Below are 17128 nucleotides of genomic sequence, written 5' to 3'. Positions count from 1 at the left end.
TACATCTTTCATTGTTTTTTAATCTAAAGTTTAAAAGATTTATTTAAAATAGAAATATTTTATAACATTTATCATCTTTACTGTCACTTTTGATCAATTTGATAATTGAATTGAATTATATGATTTATGATAGTGTATATATAGAGATAAAACCACTGAAAAATCATCAGAAATTGTTCTTGGTGAAGTAAAAGTTGTCAGAAGGTCTGCAGATGATTTCTTTAGTAGACAGTTTGTATTGAGGTGGGAGGAAGGACTGTGGATTGTGTCTGTGTTTATTCAGTTTTGCTTTCTTTTCCCCTTTCTTTGAACTGATCTAATCTGACTTAGTTTGGAGTGTGCTGTGATGTTTGGTCTTGTGGTTGTGCTTTTAGAGGAGGCGGTGAGGTTTATTGAGGAGAGTCAGTCATTTCTAAAGTGTTATTTATGACGTAGCTTACATTGGGATTACTGAAAGGACTGTCACATGAACACCATTCTGTGGAAATAAACCTCATGTTTCAACAAAAAACTATTTCACTATTATTCTTTCATTGGCCACCTCTTGAATCAGGGTTATATTTCAGTAAACGAAAACCACAACCATTGGGAAAAAAAAAGTTTTTTTTTAAACTGACACTGAAATAAAACTGAAAAATAAATAAATAACTTATATTTATTTTATTTCAGCTAATTGCCAAAGCAACTTTTCTTATTCTCATTTATTTCAATTTGTACTAAAATAATTTAAACTATAACAGAAATAAAATTATAAACACACACACACACAACACTGCCATTGATTTTAAGGTATACAAAAAATAATGAAAATATTTATATCACTGACTCTTCTTAATACAGCAGCAAGGAACTCAAGGTCATGCTATACTGTGCTATTTTATATTGAATATATTCACAATATGGCACATGCACTAGTACTGTATTCCCTAATGTTTCATTTTATGTATTTTTTTACAATTATTATTTTAAAATACATGCCTTCTGTCATTTTTCAATTTAGTACGAAGTTCTTCAAATAAAACAACAGCCCTAAGACATTCATTCTTTTATTATTGTGATATGTAATGTTAAATGTATATTTTTAATAATAAAAGAAATATACAGTAAATATGTAACCAGATAACTGAGATATAATAGCAATAATATAATAGTTTTTTTTTTTCATTTTCCCAAATGCACATGAAAACGTCCCCCACATTTATGGATTTATGGATATGTCTGACATCACTGTGCAGCCAAAGGACTTTTTTATGACCATATTATGACTGTAGACAACCTTTATGTCATGATCCAAACTGTACAGAGATTTTATGCCTTTTCACCCTCCTCTGGTTCTCTCTAACATATTTCAGATGTTTTGTGCCATTTTTCCATGTTCTTTGATTTTGTTCATGTACTTTTATTCTGAAGTTCTCATCCATAAAGCCCTCATGTTTTGTGTCTTCTCGACCATTAATGGTTTGTCATGTGACACTTAATAGATTGTCACGTGGAGTTTTATTTTAAATTCAGTAAATCTGTATTTGTTCTCTTAATGCCTCACTGAGCCCTGTGTTACACATGCATATTTTTAATGTTTTTGTTATGGTAGCAAATATAGGTCAGAATGACAGGATAGACAGAAAAAACAAACAAAAAATAAACATACCATATGACAGCCTTAATGCATAGATTTATTGTCTTTAGACTGTAAAAACAGCTATGTTCATGATAAGAAGTGATCATTAACAGACGCTTTTGTCCAGGACAGGAACAGTTTAATGCTTTACTCAAAGGCATTAGTTCACTTTTACTGATTAGATGAACCTGCTGCTGTGAATTCATAAATCATAAAGATGCTACAGGTAAAATGCTATGCTTTCCTCATTTGAGCATATTGCTTGATCAAATCTAGAAATCAGGTCTATTAATAACACAGACAAATGCTGTGAAATGAAGTCAATTTCAGTGTTTCAGTAAGTCAGGAGGTTATTGAAGGAACAGCGCTGGTCCCATGTAATATACTTTATGAGCATACTAGATTTTGTCATCACTGAAACTGTAATTTGTCATTTAGGTGCAATTCTTTTAAGGAAGATACTGAACCTGAAAGAAATCAAAGCAAAATGCCTCACTCAAAGGTGTGTAGTGTAAGAACTGGATTTTGATCCTAATAAACAATTCAAGTTTTACGCATTTATAACTAAGCATGAATGCTAAATAGAAAATAGAATTTTAAATAGAATCTCCTTAAATGGAATACTATTTAAATCCTTAACTATGTAAATATCATATAAATTTGGGGCTTTGGCTCTCTAAATATCTTTCCATTCATTCATTAGGAAAATCTTTTTGTTTGTTTGTTTTTTTGACTAAATTAAAGGAGTCACATGATGCGATTTCAAGTTTTCCTTTCTCTTTGGAGTGTTACAAGCTCTTGGTGCATAAATAAGATCTGTAAAGATGCAAAGACTTAAGTCTCACAAAAGACAGTTATAAGTCATTATCAGTAATTTTGTAACAACGCCCTCCTAAAACGGTTCGTTCAAACACCCCCCCACATGTCTACGTCACAATGTGGGAAGATTTGCATAACGCCACCCAAATGTTCACGCAAAGAAATAAGATGTAACTTTTATTCTTCGGCACCATGCTGCCCAGCCATGTCATGGAGACGCTGTGTTTCATTGTGAAAGTGAAAACTACTTTGTTGGGCCTTCCAAAAGAGCACACAACTAGAAATCAGTGGTTAAGTTGTATTTACAACAATATTCCAGAACAGTTCAACCCAAATATTCAGATGTGTGCAGCATGTTTTACAGAGGACGAAGACTGTTTCCTGGGAGAGTAGCCTAAAATGCTTCTGTGGACAAAGGGTGTTTCTATAAAGTTGGGCAGTTCAAATTTTGCAAGGACAGTCTGGCACTTCTGACTCACAGCCTGTAAGTACGTTTACAAATTTTGCCACTGACGATTCAAATGCGAGTTTTAAGCAGTGTAGAGTAGGCTTGTTGTTTGTCATTTCTCAGATCACAAATGCAGACATGGTTTGTTTACGCAGCGCAATACACAACGCAACGCAGCGCATAAAAAGACAGTATAAGTCATTATCAGTAATTATGTCCCCATTGGATGCAATAAAAGCCTCATTTGTAATGGGTTTTATTGTTTTTGTCTCACCGTGCCGGGAGACGGCATCACTGTATGGTAAGGTGCGTAACATTTTCATGGCACGCTTGAGGCATTCAGCCAATCACAACGCACTGGACTGGCCAATCAGAGTACACCTTGCTTTTCAGAATAAGCTTTGTAAAAATCGACGCGTTTCAGAAGGCATAGAGGAGCAACAATAATGTACAGTATATGGAAAATAATGTTTTTTAAACCCTAAACTGCATGAACACATTTTATTACACCAAATACACAACATAATGTTCTTTTTAGCAACCTCATATGACCCCTTTAATTATCCAGAAATAAACATAGGCAATAAATATAGGATAATCTACCTCAAAATAAAGTATATCTTGGCCAGTTAAACTAATTATTCTTTCGTTTTGGATAATCTGATTGTGTGCAACCTGAAACCAAAGGAATGTGCATGTCCACTCATGTGACATATGTGACATGATCATTCTGTTTAGCACATTTTAAACCTGATGAGTTCACACAGGAAACATCTTACTACCGCCGCCCTGTGGCATACTTCGCTTTGTCATTGTTAGGTAAGAGATATACTAGCAAAATTGTCAGGTCAAGAACTAGAAGTACTGGCTCATGGCTATACATAGACATTTATTGAACAAAACTGAAGTTGAATATCTGATATATCAAATATACAGTTTCCATATAATATCACTCTTGTAAGTAAGGTGAAAGTATGGTTTGAAAATAATCAGCTAATAATTTGTCTTTTTGAAACTAGACAGCAAAATATATAGCATTTCCTATAATTGGTTATCACAAATATATATATATAAATAAATAGAAATCATTGAAGCAAACATTTTTGTAAAAGAATATATAATATATATATATATATAAATAAATAGAAATCATTGAAGCAAACATTTTTGTAAAAGAAAACTTGTATTTTATACACACATAACATGTAGATGATTGCATACTGTGATTTCATGATGGCTCATTTAATGATTGGTCAAAGAAGGCTCTGTTAGAGTAGGCCATGAGAGGCAGACGTTCCCCAAGCACGGCGTCTCTGAAATTGCGTCTTCTCCATGCATACACAATACTGTTCAGAAAACCCTGGAGTGACACTGACAGCGCCTGTACAGCAGCACATGGAAGAAAATATTCCACATGATTAAAACGTCTATAAAATAGCATCTATTTCTATGAGTCTCAAACAATATTATAGAAACAGTTCAGTAAACAAGAAGTTTACACTGAGTAACTTAGGCCTACTGTATATTTTTGACACAATATTGCTATTTAATTTGTCTGTTTCTTGCTTTGTAAACACAAATGTTGTGTGTCTTGGAGTAATACACAGTCGTGAATGAATCAGAGTTTGTAATGCAATTCGGATAAGTTAATGAATCAATGAGTCGCTCATACAGTCAGTTACTTTTTTCATTCCAGAATGAATCAACGTTTTTGGACAAATCGGTTAAGTGAATGATTCAATGAGTCACTCATACAGCTAGTCACTTTTTTTAATTCCTAATTGAATCCATGTTTTTTTTTTTTTTTTTTTTTTTTTTTACAAATCGGTTAAGTGAACAATTCAATGAGTCACTCGTAACTCATGAGTTGTTCCTGAATAAGACAGCGTTTTTGCATGTATCAGTTGAGTGAATGATTCAATAACTCACTCATGCAGACAATGTTCCTAAAAGAAATGGTTGTTTTTTTGATGAATCAGTTGAGTGAACAATTCAATCAAAAAATTGTAGAGTAATAGTTTTAAGCAGTCACCTTTGTTCCTAAAAGAATGTGGTTACGAATTTGAGCATGTCACTTTTGTTCCTAAAACAAAAAGTCACTCATTTAGATCCTGAATGAATCAGTGAACAATTCAATGACTGACATATACAAAAAGTCACTCATTTAGATCCTGAATGAATCAGTATTTTTAAACGAATTGGTTGAGTGGACGATTCAATGACTAATTGATAAAGACAGCAACTTGTCTCCGCCTACTAATTTTATGATGTACTATAATTGTAACTGTTTTAAGTGATATTAGTTTGTTTTTGTTTGTTAATTTTTGATGAAACTGATTGTATTGCTGCCCATTTTGGCCGGGACACTCCTCTTAGAGAGGCTATCCTGGTTACATAAACGTCAAATAAATAAAAATAAACTGTGCTGAAAGAGTCCATTAAAAATCCCCAGTACTAATGCAAAGATGCATGACTAATGCATAATCTTACATAAATAGTGTATAATTTATTATTTAACATAATATGTTCTGCTTTAGACAACATGCTTTACCTGAGTGACATAGAGAGGGAAGAGATATTTTATCTTAAGTTGTATGAAAGACAGACAGATGAGAAGCAGCGCTGAAAAAATAAAACATTTCATTTAGGTTAATAAGATAATTACAATCTTTCAGTTAAATACATATAGACATATTGTATACATGCAGCATTTGAGAACATGTGTGTGTTATTGTACTGACCTGGTGCCCAGCAGAAAATGACAACAAGGATCATGTATCGAGCCGAGGACCAAATCCCACCTGGATGTCTCTGTGTCATTGTGATCATCCTTGTGTTCTCATAATGCCTATAAGAGCTCTCTAACTTACAGTACACCAGCTACAGGATGACAGATGCATTACAGGAGATTATTTACATAAAACACCTACAGTGACCAAAAGTATTTGGACACTTAAACATTTCTGAATGTCATTCCATTAAATAATAGAATATCAAACCATGTGGCATTTATTTTAAAGACACTTTTCAAGTAAAACATGACATGTGGCCACTATGGATTTTTATGGTGAGTCACATTGACAGATTGGTTTGTGTATGATGTGTGTACTCACTGTGCAGATGATGATGACGATCAACACACTGCTCAATGTAAAAATCTGAATAAACTCAGCATGACCTGGATCCTGTTGGACAGACGACAGCTTGATGGGAACAGAATAAGAGGTGATTTAGCTGAACTTGTTTGATGGTGTCTGTAAATTTCTTACCACTGTTATGCAGGAATCATTTATGAGATGCAGGAAGAGAATGCAGCTGCAAGAGGAATCGGACGTGAATTAAGTAAAATGACACCGACATGTACGTACAGATGCTCCCATACTGTACAGACACTCATTCTCACCTGTTGCAGAACCTGGCAGTGGGTCCTCTGCTGACGGTTGTCAGTGTTGGTATCTCTGCTGGCGTAATAGTAGCTTCCATATAACGGACGGTACGAATATAGATGAAGTATCCAATTATTGGTACAAGCCTAAAGCAATGATATGCACACATAGAGATCATTACATAAACACTGCAATGAAATTTAAAGCATTACTTTATCATATTTACAGTTGTACATAAATCATATTTAAATGCATTCATGAAAACTAACTGGAACTACTCACCACGCAATAACATAGGTCAGACAAAACCTCCTTCTTCTGCGTGATAACTGGAATGAATGTATAAAAAATTAGTACAATGGAATGTATGTACTGTATGTGTGTGTATGTATATATATGTATAACATTAATAACAATCATTTTGATTAATAGACAACAATCATAAAAAATGTCTAAAGCATTTACTGTAAAAATATTTTGTTAGGTAACTTTAAAAATCTGGTATCATCTAAATCAGTGTTCTTTAGTCATAATGATTTGTAGGTTTTTGTGTTTATATTTTGAATTAAATTTATATTTTATATTTTATAAATTTATATTAATCATTTTAATTTTAGTTTTATTCTTTTTTTATATATATTCTTTTGTATATGTCTTTATTTAATATTTTATATGGTTTTATTTATATTCATTATTTTTACTTTATTTAGTTTGTTATTTTAGAACTTCAAATAAAACTAAACAAAAATGACAGATGGTGCCTTGGAAACTTGCTAAATATTTATTTTATTTCAGTTAATGTCTATGTATTTCAAGTAACAAAAATGTATGGCTTTAGTTTTAGTTAACAATAATTACGCTGATCTAAATTATCAGGTTTTGAGTATTATTATAAATATTTAATAAGACTGAACTACTTTAGGTTACAACAACAAAAATCATTTTAGTGAGCTCAAGGATTAGATCAGGTAGAAACAACTCCAGGCCCAGGGTATTTCTAAAAGAAAAGTATTGCACAGAGATATTTGTTTGTGACTACACAAAGAAAATGTGTTAGGAATGTGGCACAGCCTGACTGGTTTCAAACTGCTGCGTCAGCAAACATTCATACCTGCGGTGATGTTAAATAATAGTGACATTGATTTGATTTATAAAACAGTGACGGAGAGTGAATGTTTATGAGCAGTAACCCTGCTCACCTGTGTTTCAAAAGCTTCCTGGACTGGTTTTTCCCTCCATCCTTGAAACGCATGTGCTGACTCACAGGCATAAATGATGACAAGCAGAAACGAGATGCAGTAGAAGGCCTGAGGAGACACAGAGAGTTCATCACAGCTGCTGCACAGATCCACAGTGAAGTGTTTGGACACACATAACTATTTTGCTTGATTTAAACAAAAAATGTTTGACATTTCAGTTCAAAGGCTTATGCTGCATTGCTTCAAATTAGTTTTGACATGAAATGTGCATGGATTTCTGTAGAATATATTGAATCTATATTATGTATATTTAAAAAGAATATAATTTAATATATATGAAGATATACAATCTTATATAAATGTATAAGATATAATATTATTTATATTCTATATTTAAAATAACATACTCTACCACTCAAAAGTTATGTAAGGTTTAAAAGAAAAAAGAAATGAATACTTTTATTCAGCTAGGACACATTAATTGATCAGAATGTTACAGTAAATTTATTTATTATGTTATGTTATTCTGTTATAAATAAATGCTACTCTTTTGAACTTTATTTTCATCAAAGAATCCTGAAAAAATGTTTAATGGTTTTGACAAAAAATATGAAGAAGCACAGTGTTTTCAACACTGACAATAATAATAAAAAGTTTTCTTAAGCAGCAAATCAGCATATTAGAATGATTTCTGAAGGACACTGAAGACTGGAGTAATGATGCTGAAATTACATTTAAAATATATTCCAATAGAAAACACTTATTTTAAATTGCAATTATATTTCACAATATTACTGTTTTACTGTATTTTAATCAAATAAATGCTGCCTTGGTGAGCATAAGAGACTTAAAATTATTCCAAACTTTTGAGTAGTAGTGTACTGTATATAAAAATGTCATTTCATAATTTGTGTCCAAACCTTTTGTGTATTTTTAATAAACAGTTTCTTAACTGTGGTGATCATCCTAAAGAAATCTCCTCCTGTAAATAATAAACTCATGTTTTTACTGTAGCACTGTGTCAGCTCAGTGTCATGATGAGGGGTTTACAGGGCAGTGCATGACTGTGCATACATGAGGCTTTTCAATTGTTTTATGGCAACATACAATAATGCAGAAAATCTGCAAAGCACTGAATAAACATAGTGTGTAACTCTACACCAGCATCTCACTGTTACAGAAATATTTCTTAGCCGCTCAAGGAAGTTGTTGCATAACAAGTCCATTTATTCAACAAATTCATTGTAAAGGGCGTACACACTAGAGATATTTATTTTTCCACACTGAATGTGCGTATGTAGTGTTATTATCCCCAGCAGTGGTTGAAGATGTTAACAATTACTTTCAGACTTTTATTGCAGGTTATCCTAAATCGTGTTGATTAGATAACAGCTTTCTGTGTCAGCAGTTTCTCACCAAAGACAAAGGCAATCCGAGGTTGCACATTTCTTCACTGAACGGCCAAATCTCATTGGGTAAATTCATTATGGCGGTGATCATCAACACAAGTGATGCCAGGAAATCTGCCAGCGCCAGCTGAAGAAGAGGCTTTGCCTGTAACACAAAAACAATGATAGAGAAACATTAAAACATGAAGAACATGCTGCATATTTGCAAATGAAGAGGGCCGATTTAACAAGATTGTTGAAGAAATATTTTTACACGTTTTGGTGAACTTTGCATAGGAGTTATCTAAAGCGTGTGACGCTGATGAAGAGAGTTATATGCAGTGATGTAATCAGAGGACTTTGTTTTCATTCTCAGCCTGGCATTCATTCTCAGTGCTCTGGCACACTGTTAGCCAATGTTGACCATCACTGTTGACTTTTGCAGCAATAGTGGGAGATGTATGTACTCTACATTTAGCTGGGGAATGTAGTAGATCCATCAAATTCTGCCTCGTTTCAATTGATTTGTCCACTCAAAAATTCAGATTATCTGATGGAAATATTTAAGTGGGCATTTTATGTGTCTATTTGGAGGCTGCATTGTAAAAACAAAAAACACAGAAAATGTACTAGTAATTTTCTGCCAGGACATGATCTAGTAATATTTCCATTAACCCTTAAACACAATGCAATTAAGTGCAAAATTCAAAACACAGGAAAAACACCTGTATAAAATAGCATATTAATACAGTACTGTACGTTGCGCCCTAGTTTTTACAGTGTGGTGGCTTAATCAGATTCGGTCCTCAAGATGAAATTTCACCATTGCAAATGACAGGGTTATTATTAACCAAAACTGGAACCATAAAAAATTCCTTTTCCTTAAAATAAAATAAACAAGCACAACAGCAACAGGACGTTTCTTTCTCTTCTGTGTAACTCACCTGTTCATTGAGATGCCTTCTCTTTATGATGGAAACCACCACGACAGAACAACTACCTATCAGACTGCAAAAGAAAGAAAAAGTGGTTAAAATAATAAACCTAGAGTGCAGCAATGTGATAAATGAAGTAATGAAGTCAAAAACAACAAGCACACATGTGATACAAGTTGAGAATTCTATGTGATTTTAAAAGCCACAACATGACATATGGTATTGCCATAAACAACATAAAATGCCACATAAAATACTCTAATTTGCATGAAGAAAAATAAAGTAACATTTAAATGTTAATGTGATGGTTTGTGCAGGGATTTCTACAAATGTCTTTTCCTGTTAAACTCAAAAGGATTCATTCTTTAACAATATTTAACATATTGTAAAACGTTTACAGTAAATACAAATTGCATACATACTGACTCGTTGTTTCAGTAAATTATAAAGGCATATTTTTACTTTAAAAACATGTCAGTGTTTTATAATAAAATGTAATGTATTGTCTTTTAAATTATAATATAATTGTTTTACGGGGCCTGCAGGGGACTGTGCTTAAATAATGGGACAGACTGGGCTGCCCCATGTGTCTTCATAGTATTATGTCACATGTAAATTCCCAAAATCCTTACTTCACTTTTCAGAAAGTCACACTGCGAATTAGGCGAGTTTCTGCCTCTCAGATCAAATGCATAACTTCAGCTGCAAGTAATGGTTTCTCTTTGCGTGTTCTTTCCAACAGATCGCAAGCGCTTATTCTTAAACATCGCTGGAATCACGTCAGACGTGTATTTCTCACCTTAAACTCAAAGTCGAGACGTAGATCCAAGACAAAACCGTAATCTGTGTAAGCAATCAAGACGAAAATAAAGAACATTAATATGTTTCATATATAGGCTATTAATAATAATCAAAATGAGGCCATCAGGTCGAAAGTGTGACAGACATTAGTATCTGCAGTGCAGTGGCAAATAAGGACATATGCTGTTTTCTACATTAAATTGTATTCGCCTTGCCTTCAGGTAAATAATTCATTGTGAAGCGATTAATTACCTTTTCTTCATCATCTGATAATCCACCGCTTGAATTCATGATGAAGAGATTTATGCCGTGAACTACATGCCAGCTCGTTGTTGTTTGTTGTGTGTATTCTGTCAAGTACAGCAGCTGTCTGACTGACTCGCGCCGTCTCACCTGGACGTTGAAGCTCTGGTCACGTGACGCCTGTCGTCTCACCTGCGCTCCTATCATTTCTTTCACAGTCATGCATTCGCGGGTAAATCTACATGTGTTTTACACAGAGCTCGTTCCGCAGGTAGGTGTTTTGTGGTGTGTGTGTGTCACCAAGGAGATACAACATAAAAGTCGACCTCCTTAGTAACGCTTTATAATAAAAATTAGCAGATCAGATAAACAATTTATATTAGTGCTGTCAAACGATTAATCGCGATTAATCGCATCCAAAATAAGTTTTTGTTTACATAATATATACATGTGTACAGTGTTTATTTATTATGTATATATAAACACACACACAGTATATATTTTTAAAATATGTACATGTATATACATTTATATATTAATATTATTATATCTTATATAAATACATTTATTATAATAAATATAACATATTTTATATATACATGCATAAATACATTATATATAATATATATATACATATATATATATATATATATATGTGTTTTATATTTTTATATATATATGATAAAGATACACAGTACACACTCTTATATTATGTAAACAAAAACTTTTATTTTGGATATGATTAATCGCGATTAATCGTTTGACAGCTCTAACTTATATAATTATTAAATAAACTTTTAAATTGCTACTATCTATCTATCTATCTGTCTATCTATCTATCTATCTATCTATCTGTCTGTCTGTCTGTCTGTCGTCTGTCTGTCTGTGTCTGTGTGTGTGTGTGTGTGTGTGTGTGTGTGTGTGTGTGTGTGTGTGTGTGTGTGTGGTGTGTGTGTGTGTGTGTTGATGTCTTGCAGATACTCGGTCTCTAACCCAAATTTACTGAACGCACCACAGCCATTAAAATTACTATGCAACGACCCCTACTGGTCAAAATGGCATTTGCAACAGTTTGATAGAAATCATTGTTGTCCAGTGCAACTGTACACTTTACTATTATTAAACCGAGGGAGAAAATAAAACCGAAACTTGATTTTTGGTGTTGTCGACAGAAATCATATAAAATAAATTCGAAATAATGTAAAAATATTAGGTGAAGACATAATATTTTAAAAAATATTTCAATCTTAATTGTTGACATCTTTACTGTTGGGAAATGAAGACCAACATTAATCATAAAATAATAATGAAAAATATGTGTTTTTCATTTGCTATAACAACAACAACAATACTAATGATTTAATGAATGAATGAATGAATTAATTTATTTAATGGATCCTTTTTTTTTGACAGAAAATAAGATAAAAAATAATGCTGTCTAGTGCACTCAGATTCGGCGTGAATACGGGGATTACATTTTAAAGAACTGAGAACAGAGTCAATTTAACGTTGACCATCAAAAAAGCACGTGGGCGTTATAGAAAAATATCTGAAGTTATGAATAATTATGACATCACTGCCCGGAGAAGGACTGCAGCAGGAAGTGACGCCAAGTCTTCCACGGTGGCTCCTCTTCTTACGTGGCAACGCGTCAAGCGAGCGCGAGACACGGAGCACAAAGAGACGAAATATTAATTAAAATACATCCTCACGTTTTCTTTACTGTTTCGCTTGTTGTTAGGGTTTAGGTTTTCTTTTGGATCATCATGGGTCTGACCATCTCATCGCTCTTCGGGAGACTTTTCGGCAAGAAACAGATGAGAATACTGATGGGTGAGTGTTTCAAGAACATAGTCTCTCTGATGTATTTCTGTGATAAATATTCAGTTTTGAGACAAAATGGGTAATATTTGGGTGTAAGATGAAATCATTTGTAAATGACGGATTTTTATTAACTTACGCTTTGAAATTCAACAATTAATGTGCTATTTCTTGGGCAGTGGCTATTGTTAGCTTGCTAGCTTCAGATAGAGCTTGTATGAAGATATGAAATCAGAAATAAATCACAACCCTGTAATGAATTGGACAGCTAAAGGTCTTTTCTTTTTCAGTGGGTTTGGACGCTGCAGGTAAAACCACGATACTTTACAAGCTGAAGCTGGGAGAAATTGTGACCACTATCCCTACTATAGGTGAGATCACACCATCATTACTGTCATTGTGCTCCATCTTTCACCATATAACGTTTTTCATTTAAAACAAAAGGAGTTCATGATTACTTAATAATAACTTAATGTGTGATGAATGTCAATCTGTTTTAAGTTTCCCATCATTTTAATCACCAATATCTCTGTCACTGCCACCACATTTATAGCTTAACTAGGGAGAAATTGCACTTGATGATGATTAAAAGTAATTTTTTATGAGATGATTATTTACAATATACATATACACCAGTAGTCAAAAGTTTGGAACAATTTAGATTTTTTTTATGTTTTTGAAAGAAGTCTCCTCTGTTCACCAAGGGTGCATTTATTTGATCAAAAACAGTAATAAAGTGAAATATTAAAATTTTAAAATAACTTCTCTATTTAAATATATGATGAATTTTCAGCAGCCATTACTCCAGTCTTCAGTGTCACATGATCCTTCAGCAACTGTTTTCAGCATTGATCACTTATTGACAGCATATATAATAAAATGTAATTACTGACATCAATTCAAGTTTATTTGTATAGCGCTTTTTACGATACAAATCATTGCAAAGCAACTTTACAGAAAATTAAGTTTCTACAATATTTAGTAGTAGCTTATCAGTGATGACTGTCAGTTTATGTGCAAACGGCAGAAATGTTCGGAAAAATCAATAAAAGACGTAAACAAAAAGACGATTAACACTTTTAACAGCAATTATGCAATTAAACTTTAAATAACATTAAATAAACTTTTATTTTAATTTAAAATGTATCAAAATGTTTGAAAATAGAAAGTATTTTATCCATTGACAATCCTGACAGTAGGCACTGGAGCTGACATGAGTGCTGTTAATACACCGGTCGCTAAGCCCCGCCTTAAAAACATCTGTTGCTTTCCACCACATTATCACAAGGTTTTACAGAAATGATCTGATAATATGGTAAAACTGTTTCAGGTGCACTTTCACTTTGTTTCTTAGTGAACTATAGTAACTGAGGGACCAAAGGGTCAATTAGACACAGTCATCATCTGATGGCGATAATCTCTTAACAGCCAAATATCAACTAGTGAACTGCTCTGGCTGATCTCATGTAGCCAATCAAAAATACTTTGATATTATGATGCATCATGAGTAAAATGTACTTTTTTTTTGCATGTGGACAGGTTTTAATGTAGAGACTGTTGAATACAAGAACATCTGCTTCACCGTGTGGGATGTCGGCGGTCAGGACAAGATTCGTCCTCTCTGGAGACACTATTTTCAGAACACACAGGTAAGATCTTTATTTAGAGCTGTTTAGCTGGCCAGAGCGCCTCTTAGCTGTTTCTGAATGCATTTATTCAAAACAACTTATAATAGATCAGTTCCAGGAACCATGCCCTTTGAGAATCTTGGTGTAAAATCTGTCTCAAAATATCAAAATATATTTACAGAAATACTTTAAACCATGTAATCATGTGAATATTATAAAATTAAACAATTGAACAATATCAATTATTAATCCCTTATCCCCTTGTCCTCAGGGTCTGATCTTTGTGGTGGACAGCAATGACAGAGAGAGAGTGGCCGAATCTGCAGAGGAGCTTTCTAAAATGGTAAGAATTGCTCTGTTTAAAGCATTCAGTTTCATTTTTAGATTTTACATAAAATCTGTATAATGCTCAAGAACCTGTCACCTTTAGTGACCTAAACTGAAATCATCTTATAAAATGTATTTACATTTGCATTCATGTACTTGGTGGAGATTGTCTTAAAAACGCATCTTGAGAAAAGTTCATGTAATATGTTGGACTGAGACATTCTGCGAATTTTTTTTTTTTTTTTTTTATTGCAAAAATACGTGGTATTTAATGTACGTTTGGTGGCCCGCAACTCATGCTTTCTTCCTGCCATCCTAATTGTTGAGCTCTGTAAACTGTCTTGATTTAATGACCTTTTTTCATTTATACAGTTGCAAGAAGATGAACTGAGGGACGCCGTGCTTCTGGTTTTTGCAAACAAACAGGATCTGCCTAACGCCATGGCTGTCAGTGAACTCACAGACAAACTTGGCCTGCAAAGCCTACGCAGCAGAACGGTACACACACACTTAATTTGACTCTAACATGCACTTGCTTAAACGACGACTGCATTTTAATTGTCTGTTGTCTGCTTCCACAGTGGTACGTTCAAGCAACCTGTGCTACACAAGGCACCGGACTCTATGAAGGACTGGACTGGTTATCAAACGAGCTCTCCAAACGCTAGTGTGCCTGCTGATGGTGGCGAGATGTGTGTGTACTTTAGAAAGATGGAGTGTGCCGGTTGATAGACTCTGTCTTGAAGAACTTGAGTGAGTGAGAGTGAGTGTGTGTGTGTGTGTGTGTGTGAAGGAGCTATCAAGTGTTGAGCATCATGTCTAATCTGTCTGATCTGTCTTTTTCTATGCTGTATTCCTACTAATTCTTTTAATTCTTTTCCTTACAAATCCTTTTTTTTTTTTTTTCATGACTGTAAGATAATGCTTAAATTGCACGTTTACTTGTTAACTGTGGGAGCATTATGGCACAACGGAACGAAAGTTTGGGAGGAATTCCAGGTCGAGGCGTCCTCTCGTGCGAGTTTGGAGTAGTTGTAGCTTAAGAGCAAGTAAATGCCAGAAAGAAGCCATTGTGCGCTGACGCTCACTCCAAGATCCCTGTTGCAGTGCTGCCTAACTCGACTAGCGAGTCGCAGGATTCGCAGCTCCATGAACATTCCATTTCATGGCAGTTAATTTTATTCCACAGGGTTGTTTTACAAAGCTATACATTAACTTTTGTTGCAAAACCTCCTAAGTCTTGTTTCTGGGACTTTGCCACAAACAGATTCTTTGGAACAAAATGGTACATGAAGTATTGACAGCAATATGGAGTCATCCGTGATTGATTAGCCCAATGATCTCTAACTGCCTTTGATGTTAAATACCTCCATTGAACAATATGTGAGTAAATGTTTTAGTTGAAAGCATTTGAACAGATCATTGTACCTTGCTTGATTTTTCTGAGGTGGGTTGGACATGGTGGATTGGACCAGGATGAATTGTTTCTTCAATCTGCTCCGTGTGTTTCTTTTCTCTTTTCATGTCAAACGGCTGTATGTATGTATGTATGTATGCTGGCACCTTTAATATCAGCGATTGAGGTGCATTCGGTGAGAATTTTGTATGGGACGCTCCAGTAAACCAATAAGGTCCTCAATTCCTTAGCAGGATTTTCTTCCCTACTGCGGCAAATGGCCTACTCTTGCTCGAACTGTGCCACAAGGTCCACCCCTGTGAGAAAATAAAGATCTGGTGAAAACTAAATGGATACGTTGTATGCAGGTTTTTTTTTTCATTGATATACCCTGGTGACATACCTCTGGAATTTTCCATTCTTAAAGGAATAGTTCCCCCAAAATAAAATTTAGCTGAAAAATTACTCACCCTCAGGCCAACCAAGACAGCAACGTAATGACATCATATAATTAAAAAAATACACCTGATGAAAATCACAAAACACTTCACTACTATAATAAAAAAACAAACAAAACAACAAAAATACATAAATATAATAAATAAATAAAATAAACATACACTGTTTTTATTTTATTTTTTACATGACTCCCAATTATTTATATTTACGATTTCTAGTATTTGTACAGACTTTACATTTTTATTTCGATGTTGTAATTAGCAATTCATTTAATTTGATCTTTGAAACAGATTTGTTACGTGACAGCATTAATTAAAGTTTCTTAATGGTCAAGATCAAGTTATCTGCATGATCTCCTGCGCTCCATCAAGCCACTCCCATACACTAAAATTAATGCACAGATGAACTGTATAGCATGTGTGTAAGACTCCAATACAATTATAAAGTATTTTATCATTAATAAATATTTCAATGAGTAAAACTAGCTGTGTCTATAGTATTGTAGACTACACAACATTATATTAATTTTTCAATTATTTTTATTTAATGAAAAACCAATCAAAATGAAAACATACATAACAAACAATAAAAAAAACATATTAACTGAACTGTACCTCAACTCAACTTTAGTCAAAACAACATTACACAAAACAAACATAT

General features: G+C 33.7%; 2 protein-coding genes across 2 annotated transcripts; one reads left to right on the top strand and one right to left on the bottom strand.

Moving 5' to 3' along the window:
- Positions 1 to 4007: 4007 nt before the first annotated feature.
- Positions 4008 to 11074, bottom strand: LOC109087544 (transmembrane protein 116-like). The gene is made up of 12 exons (XM_042775614.1): positions 10847 to 11074; positions 10593 to 10636; positions 9803 to 9866; positions 8887 to 9024; positions 7471 to 7578; positions 6554 to 6600; positions 6289 to 6417; positions 6155 to 6200; positions 5999 to 6070; positions 5627 to 5765; positions 5437 to 5507; positions 4008 to 4266 (listed from the first exon to the last, which is right to left on the bottom strand). Exons 1-12 carry the CDS (start codon positions 11057 to 11059, stop codon positions 4114 to 4116), a joined length of 1224 nt encoding a protein of 407 aa, XP_042631548.1. The 5' UTR covers positions 11060 to 11074; the 3' UTR covers positions 4008 to 4113.
- Positions 11075 to 12433: 1359 nt separating this feature from the next.
- LOC122134089 (ADP-ribosylation factor 4) lies at positions 12434 to 15514 on the top strand. The gene is made up of 6 exons (XM_019121992.2): positions 12434 to 12670; positions 12949 to 13029; positions 14198 to 14307; positions 14558 to 14629; positions 14986 to 15111; positions 15195 to 15514. The coding sequence occupies exons 1-6, from the start codon at positions 12604 to 12606 to the stop codon at positions 15279 to 15281; spliced, it is 543 nt and encodes a 180-aa protein (XP_018977537.2). The 5' UTR covers positions 12434 to 12603; the 3' UTR covers positions 15282 to 15514.
- Positions 15515 to 17128: the final 1614 nt, after the last annotated feature.

This window comes from Cyprinus carpio, chromosome A18, assembly GCF_018340385.1.
Source record: "Cyprinus carpio isolate SPL01 chromosome A18, ASM1834038v1, whole genome shotgun sequence".
NCBI classification, from domain to species: Eukaryota; Metazoa; Chordata; class Actinopteri; order Cypriniformes; family Cyprinidae; genus Cyprinus; species Cyprinus carpio.
The sequence above is the reverse complement of the archived record's forward strand: the minus strand, read 5'-3'. Positions and strand labels throughout refer to the sequence as shown.

Excerpts from the sequence above, each read along its gene's own strand:
- LOC122134089 (XM_019121992.2), top strand. The coding sequence starts at position 12,604 with ATGGGTCTGACCATCTCATCGCTCTTCGGGAGACTTTTCGGCAAGAAA. Across the intron at positions 13,030-14,197 it reads GACCACTATCCCTACTATAG|GTTTTAATGTAGAGACTGTT; the intron begins GTGAGATCACAC and ends GCATGTGGACAG. Across the intron at positions 14,630-14,985 it reads CAGAGGAGCTTTCTAAAATG|TTGCAAGAAGATGAACTGAG; the intron begins GTAAGAATTGCT and ends TCATTTATACAG.
- LOC109087544 (XM_042775614.1), bottom strand. The coding sequence starts at position 11,059 with ATGACTGTGAAAGAAATGATAGGAGCGCAGGTGAGACGACAGGCGTCA. Across the intron at positions 7,579-8,886 it reads TCGGATTGCCTTTGTCTTTG|GCCTTCTACTGCATCTCGTT; the intron begins GTGAGAAACTGC and ends GTGTCTCCTCAG. Across the intron at positions 4,267-5,436 it reads TCCCTCTCTATGTCACTCAG|GCGCTGTCAGTGTCACTCCA; the intron begins GTAAAGCATGTT and ends GCTGCTGTACAG.